The following is a 15522-nucleotide window of genomic DNA, read 5'->3' on the forward strand; positions in this document are numbered from 1 at the left end:
GCCCGTGGGAGTATCGTGAAGTAGAAGCAGCTTTGACTGTATCCTATGATTCTTCTGTTAGTACCTTGACAGTTCCCTATCAGTCAAAACTCCATACTGGTCAACTCACTTTTGGAGTTGTTTAAAGAGAAAAGCTAACATTCTAAGTAAGAAAGAAAAGAATTCTCATCTATGAGATTTGGTTCTCATTGAAATACTAGGAGAATCACATAGGAAGCAAAGGTCTTCTGGGAATCAATGAAACCAAACTTTCCCTGGAAACTTTACTCAATGTCTGCAAACTCTTCCTCTTTCTTCCCTGATTATAATTTTTCAGATGGACATAGCTTTGGCCCTACATAATGTACTCTGCACCCACCCCAGGTTTATTATTTAACTTGCCTGGTGGGTTCCCCGAAGATCCCACTTCTAGAACCTTATGGCTCAAAGCTAATTAACCAAGAAAACCTCCTCTTTTCCAAGTTGTTTTTGGTCATGGTGTTCAATAAATCAACAAAAAAACATACACACATGCCTGTGTGAACGTATCCATGGGTATCTTTGCAGGTCTGAGGACAAAGTGTGGGAAGCAGTTCTCTCCTTCTATCATATATGCCTTGGGGTAGAACTCAGAGCATCAGGCTTGGCTGCAAGCACCCTTACCTACCTCACTGGCTAGCTTTTATTTTTAAGCTGATATAACCCAGGGTCACTTAGGAAGTCAATTGAAGATGTACAGATTGGCATATGGCCATGTTTGTAAGAAACAATCTTCTTTGATAATCGATGGAGGGCCCACCCATGGCAGGCTGCACACGTCCTATGTAGGTGAGTCTGGATTAACTAAGAAAGTTAGCTGAGCATGAGTCATTGAATTAGCCTTAATTAGCCTTCCTCTATGTCATTTGCTTCAGTTCATGCTTGAGCTTCTGTCCTGACTTTCTTCCAGTGGTGAACCTCAAAGTATAAGCTGAAATAAACCCTATCTTTCCCAAAATGCTTTTGGCCATTACATTAATTTATTACAACAACAGAAAAGCAAACTCCAGCACCCATGGGCCCAAGCCCCATAGACTTTATTGTGTATAATCTTAAGTCAAGATTGAATAAAGTGATGGGTATAAACAGTTTTTCTTTTTCTGATGTGCATGTATGTGCACATGTGTGCAGGTACATGTGTGTGCTTGTGCCTGTAGAGGCCTAAGATTTATGTTGGGCATCTTCCTCGATCACTTTCAACCGCATTCATTGAGGTAAAGCCCCTCAGCTGAATCCAGAACTCATTGTGTGGTCTGCCTAGACAGCCAGCTCACTCTGGGGTGGGGAGATCCCCTCTTTGCCTGCTGAGCACTGGAATTTCAAGTGGACTGCCATGCACAGTCAGCCTTGGAGCTCTGGGACTCAGAACTCTCCTCCTCACACTTTCAAAGCAAGCCTGTTATCTACTAAGCCGTGGGCTCAGCTCCACAGGCACAACTCATAATTTCACAATTCATTGACTTCCAATAAACATACCCACGGTAAAGCAAGAGGTAAAGATTATGTCCATGAACCTGTTACTGTTCATTTTGCCATCCCTGCACCAAAGCTCCAGGTATCAACCCTTCATTCATCATTCATCTCCCTACCTTCAGCCGTCACAGAGTTCATATCAATGCCTCACACAGTTGAATTAGCTTGTACTGAGCTTCCTCTTTTTACCCTGTGCCTGCAGGGTTCTCCCCCAGGCAGATGTTCATTTTCCATTCAGTGCTTAGCACCCAACATAGGAACATGCTATAAGTTGTCTGTTCACCAGCTGACACATCTCGCTGTAATAGCTGCTGTGAACAAGAACACAAAGAGCATTCTTACAGGAGTCTTATGCAAGTTAGGGTTATTTATCCATATGGCAAGTAGCCAACAGTGAGATATCAGTTTAGGGAGTGAATGCTTTGGAAAGCATTCATTTTTATAAACCTTTTTTCCCCACTAGCAAATGCAAGTGCCCACTGCTGCTCACTCTCAGCAAGAAGATCCAAACAAGCCCTACTGGACCTTGCGGCTGGTCTCTGAACACACCGACTCAGAATACGTGGATGTGAAAAAGGACACAGAACGAGCCGATGAGATACGGGCCATGAAGCAAGCTTGGGAGACGACAGAACCCGGGAGGGCCATCAAGGTCGCCTGCCTGAAAGGCGGTTCTTTCTGTCTTTATTATTAGATGTAGTTTGGGAGCTGAGCACTATGGGCAAAGGTGTGGGATTGGAATTGGGACATGAGTTACCGCTCACATGTCCAAACTATGACATATTCCCCTTTATACATGGCCATGAAGGCTGGATTCACATGTGTCTCTACATAAGAGAGCGTTTATATAGAGAGTGCTTAATGTCTGCTTTCCTACTTCAAATAGCTTTAGAAGAAAAGGTATGTGATGCCCCTTGTGAAATTTAAATAACTGTCCCTCCTCATGGCAGAGTTTCTCAGCCTAACCCTGCAGCTCTTTAACACAGTTCTTCATGGAGTGGTGACCCCAACCATGAGATCATTTTTGTTGTTACTATTATGAATCATAATGTAAATATGTTTGGAGAGAGGGGTGGCCAAGGGAGACATTACCCATAGGTTGAGGACCACCTTGAGGGCTTAAACCTTTAGTCTTAGTTAATGGACAGTTGTCTTGGTATAAACTACCCTTCTTTGTGTTTTCTTTTTCAATTTCGATTTTGGAACCCCCATTTCTCTCTTCTTCTGAGTACCTTGCTTTAGCCTGCACCACTTGCTGCTTCTCAAAGACCTCACCAGGTTGACATATGTCTTCCAGGCTTCCCAGGCCCGTTTGAAGTACCTGACCCAATTCATTAAGAAGCCACCTGAAACCTCTGCTCCTGCCACCAGCCCTGAGGCTTTGTCTGTGACTCAGAGCCAAATTAAATCCTCAGAAGAAGGTCAGTGGAGACCACAAGCTGCTCAGGAATTTTGGTGGGACTTCCTTAACCACAAGGAATCATTTCTGAGTTTCTAGTCCTTAGGATTATGAAAGACCATGAGGCTTCAAATGAGGGCACAAATAGCCTTCTAATAATTGAGCCTCTTGGACCTATTTTCTCATCAAGAATCATGGAGCCATTCTCCACACATAGCAGAAATGGTTTTCCTTGCATAAGAAAACTTGATGAATATGGTGTGGTGCCACACATCTGTAACCCTACAATTTGAGAGTTAAAGGCAGGAGGATTAGGAGTTCATTTCCATCCTCAGCTATATAGAGAATTCAAGGCCAGCCCGGGCTACAGGAGACCCTGTGTTTAAAAGAAAGATGATAAGGTGAAACCAGACATGACATGAGGTTGTTATTCAGGGTGATGGTACCTGCTACTTAATAATATGGCATCTTCTTTAAGAATAAAAATAAGAATAAGAGAATAAGATTAAGAGAATAAGATTAAGAGAATAAGAATAATAAATATAATTATTGTCTTAGGTAGGGCTTTACTACTGTGAACAGACACCATGACCAAAGCAACTCTTGTAAGGACAACATTTAATTGGAGCTGGCTTACAAAGGTTCAGTCCACTATCATCAAGAGTGGGTAGCATGACAATATCCAGGCAGGGATGGTGCAGGAGGAGCTGAGAGTTCTACATCTTCATCTGAAGGCCACTAGGAGAAGATTGGCTCTGATCTGATTAGGAGGAGGGTGCCATTGCTCACCACCACAGTGACACACTTCCTCTAACAAGGCCACACCTACTCTAACAAGGCCACACTTAATAGTCCCATTCCCTGGGCCAAGCATATACAAATCACCACATTCCACTCACTGGCTCCCATAGGCTTGTTCAAACACATGAGTCTATGGGGGCATACCTAGCCATAGCATAATAAAAAAGTACATTTAGTCCAACTCCCAAAGTCCCCAAAGTCCATAGCAGTATCAACAATGTTAAAAGTCCAAAGTTCAAAGTCTCTTCTGAGATAAATCAAATCAATTAACTGTAACCCCCAAAGCAAAACAGGAAACCAGTTGGCAAACTCCAAACTCTGCATCTCCATAGCTGATGTCAAAGCAATCTTTAGATCTCCACTTCTTTTTCATCTTTGTTGACTGCAACAAAGTTCTTTCTCCGGGGCTGGTTCCACTCCCTGTTAGTAGCTTTCTTCTGCAGGAATCACACTGCGTTGACATCTCAAATGTCTTAGGGTCTCTAAGGCAACTTTAGTGTTACAGCTTCTTGTTCCAATGTCTGGGATCCATTCATGATCTTCTCGGCTCCTCCAAAGAGCTGGGGTCACTTCTCCAGCTGTGCCCTCTGTAGCACTCTAGGCTTTGGTTGACTCCATTCCACTGCTGCTGATGTTCTTATTGATCATCTCGTGGTACTGGCATCTCCAATACACTGGGGTCTTCCATTGCAACGAGGCTTCACCAATAGCCTCTAATAGACTCTCTTTGTAGTGCCAAGTCTCAGCTTCTTTGCATGACCCCTTCAGTCCTGGGTCTGAAATGCAGCTGATGCTACATCTTTACCAATGCCCTTTTCTGGTCTCTCACAGTGCCAAGCCTCAGCTGCTCTTCATAGCCCCTTCATACCTTCAAAACAGTACCACCTGGGTGGTTCTTACACATTACCAGCTGCAGCATGAAGTACAACCACGGATGTGTCTGGAACACTGCTTCTTTGTGCTCTCAGAAAACTCTTACCAGATTTCACCTCAGTGGTGCTGCTCTCTTCACAATCACTGCTAATTTCTTAGCTCCAGGTAACCAGCATCAGTTGTCCCTGTAGTCTCTTCTCTTTTTGACTCTAAAGCCAGAGCCATGTGGCTGAAGTTGCCAAGTTCCACTGCTTGCTGGAGCAGAAACATAGCTCCCTTGTTCTATTACATTATCACCAGCTTTCTGTTTTCAGACTCCTTTACTGCCTAAGCTTGTCTGTCCTGAAACTTGCTCTGTAGATTGATCTTGAACTCAGAGATTTGCATGGCTCTGTCTCCTGAATGCTGGGATCAAAGGGCATTACCAAGCCTTGCCTTTTAAGCATTTCTTTACTTGGAATTTGCTCTATACTATAACCTTAAACTCAGAGATCTGCTTGCTCTGTCTCCTGGGATTAAAGGTGTGTACTTGGACCTAAGCTTAGCTGGGTGGGGTCTTTCCCCAAAGTCACCACTCCCTTAATCTATTTATCTCCTTGAACATAGGATATAGCTCCATTTGACTTCCTGATGCCCCTTTATTACTTGATCCACACATTTTACATTTTTCCTTTCTCAGCTTGCTTCTTTTTACTAAAACAATCTTCATAAGACTAAACCAGAGAACAAAGTCTTTGCTGGACTTTTTTTTGAGACTCCTTTGTCAATGTAACTAATATAAATCTCTTTGCCTCAGCCTCTTCAGATAAGGACAAAAAGGAGCCACATTCTTCACTGAGTACCACAAAACAGTCTCTTGGCTACATACCAAAATTTTGGACCAGGTCTGCACAGTTCAAATCACTCTCAGAAACAGTCTCCCATATCCCTAAGAGGATAGCCCAAGTCCCACTTAAAACATTCTGCTGCTTTCCAAATCCAAAGTCCCCAAATCCACATTCTTCCAAACAAAAGCATAGTCAGAACCATCATAGTAATACCTCATTCCCTGGTACCAATTTCTGTCTTAGGGTATGACTTCTGTCAACAGACACCACGACCAAGGCAACTCCTACAAGGATCACATTTAATTGGGGTTGGCTTACAGGTTCAGAGGTTTAGTCCATTATCATCAAAGTAGAAACATAACAGCATCTAGGTAGGCATGGTACAGAAGGAACTGAGAGTTCTACATCTTCATCTGAAGGCTGCTAGGAGAAAACTGGCTCCCATGTGGTAAGGAAGCAGGTCTCATTGCCCACTCCACACTGGCACACTTCCTCCAACAAGGCCACACCTACTCCAACAAGGCTATACTTCCCAATAGTGCCATTCCCTGGGCCAAGCAAATTCAAACCACAACAACTACTTATATGGAATTATTGTCATGCCTTGGTATGACAACTGTACACATTCTTCTGCATACTTTTAATTGTCCTTATATATCTTACAATCATAATTTAACCAAGGTGCTTTCTAAGTATTTGTTATACTGTATCATTTAGAGAATAAAAAGGTGAACATGTATATATGTTTAGTACAAAGAAAACTAACATGGAACTAACTATGTAGTAAATAACCATATAAAAATTTAAACAATATACTTTGAATTATTTAATATTTATTGTACTGTGTGTATGTGCATGCTGTTGAGGGTTGCCACACTACACATACAGAGGACAGACAATTCTGTGGAGTCAGTTTTCTCCCTTACACAGATTCCAAGAGTTGAACTCAGGTCACTAGGCTTACACAGTAAGCATTACTTTACCTCCCTGGGTGTCTTGTCATTCTTTAACTATATATGTTTAAAATGTATTAATTAATTTTTATGTTGTGTGTTCCATGCATGTATGTTTATGTACCGCATGTTTGCCTAGTGTCTAGAGGACAGCAGCAAATTTCCTAAGACTATAGTTATAGACAGTTGCCATATGAGTGCTGGGAATCAAACTTAGCTTCTCTAGAAGAGTATCCAGTGCTCTTAAACACTGAGCCATCTCGCTAGCTCTACCTTAACACATTCTTGAGCACTTGTTAGTTGACAGAATCCATGGATGTAGAACCAAGAGATACAGAAGACAAACTATATTTTATTTTACACTTATATACCAACCCATTGATGTATATTCTGATTTCCAAGATGGAGTCTCAGTTATAGTTCTGAGTTTGTGAGAAACAGGAGACCCTGAAAGCCTGCAGACCTGGCCCTTCTTTGATCCATTGAATTGTCACATGTGTAGTCAAACCTAAGTATGTCCAGGTATCACTGGAAGCAGGAGCAATTCAGACTCCAAGTCTTTCATTTCATTCAAATCAGAATATGGTGAAAAGTAGACAACCTATAATGGATGAATAAATGGAGAATAAGGCATGGCTAACGCCCAAGTTGAGGTCGGTTTGTATAATTTCTTCATGGCCAAAGAGTCACTATTAGTATTGCTGCTAAGGAAAATTCTCCCAGCTTTAGGATCATCACAAGTAAGAATGCTTTTCAGTTGATTTTAAGACAATTTCAATAAGTATCAAGACTCAGTAGTCCCTTCTCAAAGAAAAGTACCTTGTCTATAAACAGTGGTCCCAACACTTAAAGACCTCTGCTCTGTCAAAATTATCCCAATTTTTAAGGCCTTTGATTGGACGTGGTTTTCGTATCCTGAAGAGGCTTCCAAGCGCAACTCATACATGTGCCTACAATAGCTATATCACACGTGGGCATCCCAGATGGTCATGGTGTCTGTACCTGGTAACATACTGCAAACCTCTGGAATCCTGTTCTCCAAATCTGGGCTCCTACAAACAAACCCTGTTAGATTTGTTTGCATGGACTTAGCAGAGTACAAGTTATTTTTTTTCAGGAACATATACATTGTGCTATAGGAGAACAAGCAGGAGGTACTGGGAAAGATGCAGACACAAAAGAACTGCCACCAACCGCAGCAGGAAGTATGCTGTGGAAAAAGTGGCAACTGACCAAGACCCTCAGTGCTCTGTCAAAAGCCACAAGCAGTGAGAGTACACCGAAGGAAGAGCCACCACGGAAGGAGATCCCTGGTGAGTCCTGAACCTGCTGGTAAGTTAACACATACGTCTGTCTTTGAAATAATACTATGCCACAGATTTTAACCCCTGGTGAGTCCTGGTCCTGTTGGTAAGTTAACACACACATCTGTCTTTGAAATTACAGTATATCACAGATTATAACAAATACAAGTGAAATTAGGACTCCCCAGAATAGAAAAAAATATATACCTGTCACAACTGGGAGCACAGCATGTCTCCTTAGCATATTAATCTAGATTTTTCCAGTTGCTCCACCCAGGTCTATAGCAAATGCTGGAATTAAAAGAAAAATGCTATTGACTAACAATTCTTAAGTAAAAACCATCCTTAAAAACTTGAACCAAAATAGGAGTTGGGGTATACTCAGTTGTAGAGCATTTTCATAGCACATGCAATGTTCTAAGTTCAATTTTCAGCACTAAAAAAAAAAAAAAAAAAAAAAAAAGTGTGTGTGTGTGTGGGGTGTGTGTGTGTGTGTGTGTGTGTGTGTGTGTGTGTGTGTGTGTGTGTGTGTGTGTGGTGGGGAGGGATAGTGATTACAGGAAGACAGGTGAATCTTCCTAAAGACAAACACTGGTGAATGTGAGTCTAGAATAAATAGCTTCAAGTAAGTGTCAAAGAAAATCATCTGGATCAAGAGGAAAGAACCCCAGAAAGTGGTTCAGATCTACAAGGAAAGTTCATTCTATAGATATATTTTTGAAGAAATCAGAATCATATTTCTGATTCTGAGTTTTTTTAAGATTGAGTTGAGAAGAGTAATTAGAAAGCTGCACTGGTTGGCTTTTGACTCATAACCAACAAGTCCATAATAGTACCAATGGTGGCCATAGAACAAGAACTCTATAAGGAAAGTGTTTTCTTACCCTGATTGCATGAATACCTATGTGCTGCAAATGCAAATGTGTGTTGTGGAAATTATTGCTAAACATGAAAATAGCAGTATAGAAAAACCATCAGGACATAACCAAGGCAGCGCTGGGAGGGGAGTCTATAGGGACAAATATCTCCTTCAAAAACCAACTTCACCACCGTCTCTACAGCTACAGAACTAGAGAACTGAAAACAGTGTGAACTCAAACTTAGAAGGAAAGAAATAAAATTATAGCAGAGATAAATGAAATAAGGACTAAAATTTCAAATGAGTAGCCACACCTTTAAAATGGGCTGGGGAATGAAGGAAGTAAATCTAGGAAGTGGAAAGGAAGAAATTAAAATTAACTGGCCAGTTACTCCAGTAAAACAGTGAGCTTCAGGTTCAGGGAGAGACCATATCTCAAACAGTAGGTAGCCAGCCAAAGTGGAAGACAGCTGTTGATCTCTGGCTCTGGCTTCTGTACACATGCACACACACACACACCCCAAAATAATAAATGATTAAAATTTAAATAGTTCATGATGAAGAAATAGATAACCTAAACAGACCAATTATGAGACTGAACCCATAGTAAATTCTCCATCAAAAAAACAAAAATCTCAGGACAAGCTATCTTCCCCGTTGTTTTAAATCAGATATGTGTCAAAAAATGTGAGTTCTTTTTTTTGTTTTTGTCTCAAAAAGTGGTATTTATTCAAAGGGGGAGGAAGGGAGGAAGGGAGAAAGAGAGAGACAGAAAAAAACAAGTAAACAAAAAACAAAACAAAAACAGGATGTCCATCCCTTTCCTCCCTTACTTCCCCTCCCCAGCTGTCTCTCAGCACCCCCAGGACTGAACCCTGGGCTAGGGTCAGGAAGCAGAACGTCCCTCAAATGAGGTCAGCAACATTGAGGGGCATCTCTTCCATGGAGGTGTTGTAGAAAGTCTCAATGTCTCGAAGAGTCCTCTTGTCTTCTTCAGTCACCATGTTAATAGCCACACCCTTCTGGCTAAAATGACCACCTTGACCAATCCTGTGGATGTAGTTTTCCCTGTTGGTGGGAAGGTCATAACTGATGACTAAGGAGACCTGCTGTACATCAATGCCTCTGGCCAGCAGGTCAGGGGTAGAGCCAGACCAGAACTCCCTCATGATCACATCTCATTCCTTTTGGTCTATCTCTACATGCATGGCGGAAACAGGGAAATCCCAGGAACGCATCTTCTCAGTGAGCCAGCCCACCTTTCTTCTGGTATTGATAAAGATTACTGCCTGGGTGATGGTCAGTGTTTCATTCAAGTCACACAATGTATCAGGCTTCCACTCCTCTCATTCTACATTGATATAGAATTGTTGGATACCCTCCAGGGCCAACTCTTCCTTCTTGAAAGAATCTAAATGGGTCTCTTATGAACTTCTTGGTCACCTCAAGGACATCAAAATTACCTGTGTGTTTCTGTTGAGCTTTTGGAACATATCATAGATTAGATCCTTGAACCCACGGCTTAACATTTCATCTGCTTCATCCAGTACGAACATCTTGATGTATCTGGGGGACAGGTATTTCCAGTTAAGCATATCAAACACCTGGCCAGTGGTGCCCGCAATGATCTGAGGAGCTTCTATTTGCAGCTTCTGCACCTCAGCATTCAGGCATGACAAGAGGCGTTCATGTAGTCTCCCAAAGACATAACCACCTTTTGTATCTGCTGAGCCAATTTACGAGTGGGTGCCAGAACCAAAGCCTGAGTGACTCTTTGATCTACTTCAGTCTGCTACAGAACTGATATGGCAAATGTAGTTGTTTCTTCCCAGTCCCAGAATGGGCTTGAGCAATCTCATCAGAACCCTTGCTACAAGGAAAAATAGTTCTCTGCTGCATGGGGGAGGGCTTCTCAAAATCATAGGTATAAATACCGCGGAGGAAGGATTCTGAGAGATTCATGTCATCGAAGCTGTCCACAATCTCGCTCCACTTCCTCTCAATGGTGCCTTCCAGCTCCATCCCATCAGTGTCATTGTCTCTGGATCAAAAACCCTGACTCGCAGATGTGATTTTTAGAATCTAAACGACATGAGTTCTTAAGATAATCCTTATTCTTTAGAGCGAGCATTGCACTGTTCTCAAGTCAGACAGGTACAGCAATACAAAAGAGCCAATATCCTTAAGAAAACTAGATGATGAAAAAGTGTCAAGCAAACCTGACAAACCAGAGAGCTGGATCAGTCTTTAAGAGTGCTCGCTCGTCTTGAAGAGGACCTGAGCTTTCTTATTGGAATCCATGCCTTCAGGCTCACAACCACTTATAATTCCATTCTAGGGGAGTCTGATGTTTTCTTCTGACTTTCATGGCATACACACTCGTGCGCGCGCGCACACACACACACACACACACACACACACACACACACACACACAAAACACATATGTAATTAAAAAGTAATATGTCTTTAAAACCCAGACTAACCATATATAACAGGACAGTAAAATATTATTCACTGTGATTAAGTAGGAATCAAACCAAGGACATAACTATAGTTCAAAAGATCATCAAATAGGAATGAAGGACAAAAAAGCACAGAGGCTGGGCCAAACTCAACCTCTGGATCAGATACCCAGTCCTATGATAATCATGTGATCCGTACAATATTTTATGGACCTATGCATTAAGGTCTTGTGACCTAATTTACTAACTCTAACAGTTCTATACATAGGCACTTTTCAGTGGTGACATCATTTCAATTTAAATAAAATTTGTTATTGTTCTTGCCTAATTGCTCTCATAAGGCCTCCCAGACTATGTTGGATAAAAGCGATGAAAGTGAAATTTTTATCTTATTCCAGACCTTAAAGATACTTCTTTCGACTCTGTTCTGTTCAGTAATGTTAAATTGGTCTTCTTATGGCCTTTGTCTGATTCATTGAGAAATGAACATGGAGTATGGAAAGGCAAGTAAAGGGAGCGATCAGAAAATACTTCATCCCATACAGTATCGTAAGACACTGTTGCCTTCTCGAAAAGGTATTAATAGGATCAGTAGTTGAGTGAGCTATAGATGGGAGAAAAATATAAGAGTGCCTATAGCCCTTCCAGGCCAGCGAATGTACTCTCAATGATATGTCGATACAAGGCTCTCTACAGTAATCCAAACCCATACAGTATATAAGACCTAGAATGGACTGTAAAGTAACCCTCAGTGTTTGGGGGATAATGACATTGGGAAGTATTGACAATGGGGGAAGATATGTGTGCATTTGTAAAGAATTAAGCAGAACAGTTCCCAACATTGCTGTGAACCTGAAGCTGCTCTTAGGAATAAGAATTGAGACCTAGAGAATGAGATGAAAAGACTTTTCTATGTCATTTCTACTTGTATCATGGTATTAATAAGAGTCACTCTCGGTAGAGGGTTGGAGTTGGGTTAGTGGGATAAAGTACCTGCTTGCCACATAAGCCTGACAACCTGAGTTCACTCCCACATTAAAGCCACATGAGGATGGGAAGTGGAGAAAGAACTATGGGGAGGGAAGGCCACTGGCCAGCTGGCTTGGAGCATAGTGCAGAGCATCAGAAATAAGAGAAAGTCCGTCTCCATCTCCGGAAGGTGAAAGGTGAAAACTAACTCCCAAAAGTCGTCCTCTGCCCTCCCCTGCCTGCCACTGTGTGTGTGAAGGCTGAAACATGGAAAGAAAGAAACAAAAGCCTACTGTGGTTTCAAAGTTCCTTAAGAGGGTAACTGTAATTTTACCATGCAATCCAACCCATTCCTGTTCATTGGAGATATCCAGAAAACAAACAAACAAACAAAGTCTAGATCCAGTGGTGTAGACTAAGACAGGTCCAAGCTTCTAGGAGAGAGGGTGCCATGACAATAGAAGGTTGGGAAGCTCATTTGAATAATGTAAAGGTCTTGAAGTTGGACTTTTTATGATAAAAAAAAAACCTAATAGATTTATTTAAAGTATTGAATTGCACCCTTCAAGTTGGGTGGGCCTTGTTTTGTTTCGCTTTTTTTTTTTTTTTTTTGCATGTAAACTTTGCTTTTTTTTTTTTTTGAAGATAGGGAGGTTTGGAAGAATCAAAAGGTCAATATCATCCAAAGACTTAAATTTTTTTATCAGATCTGTTCTTGTGGCTCCCTTTGGGTGCATGGAGTAAAAGTTGTTCCTTTGACCTTCAGTGTGCTTATTTTATATATTGTTTAATCCAGTGGAAGGTACAACACTGTATCTTAACATTTAAATTCCATCTACCATAGTGCTTAGCTATTAGACTGTCAGACATTTCTCAAACTCTTCAAATTGTTAATCACTTAACTCGCTTACAATGAAACTTTGTAATTTGAATTGAATGTTTTTCCTCCTTCATTTAACATTTCTAATTAATGTAATTAGAAAAGAATTTGTTACTATTCCTTCATTTAGCTATACATAAATGTATACCAAACAGAGGCTAACTGTAAAATATAATTCATAAGAGTATTTCAATAAAATCATAACAAAAGCACAGGGTTGTTCCTAAACAGAAAACATTGCTTTCAACCAGGAGATATAATAGCAATATGGTTATTTAAATCTGGGAGCCTGTGTGCTTTGCTTTTCAGTGTTGGTCCAATCACGATCTCCGACAATTTTGGAAACATCTCCACAACAAATTCGTAAAGCACTAGAGTTTTTGGATTTCAGTCACTATGTACGGTAAGTTGTACATACTGTGTGTACAAGTATGTTCATAGACTCTTAGATATGGCCCCAATGGGCAGTTGCTAAGTAACCAAAAAGTAGAAATTAAATGCTTATTATGTCTTAATTTTGTGTAAGGCATTAGAGCTGTATAATTTTGAAACTTAAATGTGTCAAGTATTTCATTATTTCAATCACCAATTCATTTACGTGACTTTTGTAAAAAAAAATTCTTTTGGACCTACATAAAGTCCTTATGATACCCACTACTCTCATTTCATGAAGTTATGTTTTCTCCAGAACTAAATAATAGAATTAATAGAGTCCATCACGCATGTTTATGTGTTTGAGAATGTTGTCATACTTGCTAACTGGATAAATTCAAAAGTAAACTCCACAAAATACTCAGTTTTGAACACCAGTTCTACAGTCACTTTATCTATTGATATACCTGAGTTTACTGACATTCTCCATAACATTTTGCTAAAATATCAATGAGTCAGTATACAGTACCTATCCCATTTTTTAAAAGGTTAACATTTTATTTTCTGCCATCCCTCACGTTTGGGTTGACTCACAGTTAGCAAAACTTTAAATTACTCTGCATTCTGAAGTAACATTCACTTTTAAGTTCTCAAATGATCTTTCCCCATTCGTTGGACGTTCCACACCCAGGAAAACAGCTGATGAGGCCGTGCTGCAGACAGATGAACTGAGTAAGCATCAGGCGATGCAGAAGGCAGAGGAGATCCACCAGTTCCGGCAGTACCGCTCCCGTATCCTCAGCCTCCGAGACATTGACCAGGAAGAGCGCGTCAAGCTAAAGGATGAGGTTCTGGACATGTATGGGGAGATGCGGGTAAGCTCAGTAGTCCGCACGGCAACGTTTGCCAAGCTCGACTGTGGTAGTAAAAAGAAAGCAGACCTACTCGTCGGATTAGAAAGAAGTCTTAATATTTGGCTCTACTGTTTATCACCTCCCAGTAAGGATGGGCGGATGTCCACGTATCTTAGTTATTCACAGCCTCCTTACAGCCCCACAAGCTATCCTAACAGGAATCTATCTTATGAGATGGATGTAGAAAACCACTGGAGGAAACTCCTTTACCTGAGCTGCGACAGACTGGCTGTGGGAGAATACCTTAGAATCTACCTGTTTGCTCGCAGCATTCACACGGAGTAACCCACAGGCCCAGCAGGCTGGCGCCCTGGATGTAAGGGAGAGAAAATGAAATGGAATCTAAGGAGGTTTCCTTGGTTTAGGTCTATTTGAAAGCCACAGATCAAAACCACAACCCTTCATTCTGGGTGGCCATTTTCCCGCCCTATTTCTGCAACAGCATTGAGGTGCTTTATGTAGACATGGTCCAAAGAAAAGCTCTCTGTGCCATGGAAGGCCTAACTTAAAGAAAAGAAAAAAGATAAGACTGTGGTACTAGAAATGGAGAACCACGGTAAATGTGTAAGGATTATGTCCATCTGTGATGACAGGGATTCATTGTTTTCCTGTTCCTTCCCTAACACGCTGCCGTACACATGACTACACTCAAACATGCTCATAGAGACACACAGACACACACTGTACTAACAGACATACAAATTCACACATACACATAGTCACACACATATACACGTGCTACACACACTCATACATACACATACAGTAGACACAAACATACACATATACACACACACTCATACATACACATACAGTAGACACAAACATACACACACACACACACACACACACACACACACACAGAGGCACTGAGAGCTATAGAACTTTCTAAGTATTTTATTCATCTTTGACCTTCTTTGCTATGGTTTGTCTGTAGCAGTCACGGGGACCTGCCATTCGGGATGAACTGTTTTATTCTCTGGCGACAAACAATCTCACTATTTTAGTGTCTGATGCAGGAATCTGGCAAACTTGTTTTCTATAAAAGACAGTGAAATGTTTGTCTCTCTGGGCCCTATGGCTTTTTGTCCAGCACATGTACGGCTTCTAGTTACTTCACCCTACCAATAATAACACAAAATCAAACATCATACATAACTGAGTGGGAATGCATCAAATAAGCAATACTTTGTTTAGGAAAAAATTCAAACAAACAACAGGCTTCAGCTTACCAAGCCCTGGCATTTCTCACTCTAGGAACAGGTTAATGCAGCTCAGTGGGGTTCCTTCTTATGCTTTTTAAAACACTGAATGAGGCTGAAAGACTCTTATGCAGAAGACTCTCCTATGACCATTATGGCAGTGATATATAATACATAAGGCTATATGTAAGGGACCATGCTGAACCTTAGTTCA

The 15522-nt window shown here is 41.1% G+C and overlaps 1 protein-coding gene and 1 pseudogene across 1 annotated transcript in view; one reads left to right on the forward strand and one right to left on the reverse strand.

Annotated features, from left to right (window-relative positions):
* Positions 1-15522, forward strand: part of Adgb (androglobin) — a 124088-nt gene that overhangs the window by 106413 nt on the left and 2153 nt on the right. The window contains exons 31-35 of the mRNA XM_032894985.1: positions 1955-2143; positions 2789-2912; positions 7484-7657; positions 13130-13223; positions 13884-14067. Of these exons, the coding sequence (XP_032750876.1) occupies positions 1955-2143; positions 2789-2912; positions 7484-7657; positions 13130-13223; positions 13884-14067 (765 nt within the window). The remainder of the gene's footprint in view (positions 1-1954; positions 2144-2788; positions 2913-7483; positions 7658-13129; positions 13224-13883; positions 14068-15522) is intronic.
* Positions 9357-10568, reverse strand: LOC116893024 (annotated as a pseudogene).

The sequence above is a fragment of the Rattus rattus genome, chromosome 2 (assembly GCF_011064425.1).
Source record: "Rattus rattus isolate New Zealand chromosome 2, Rrattus_CSIRO_v1, whole genome shotgun sequence".
NCBI classification, from domain to species: domain Eukaryota; kingdom Metazoa; phylum Chordata; class Mammalia; order Rodentia; family Muridae; genus Rattus; species Rattus rattus.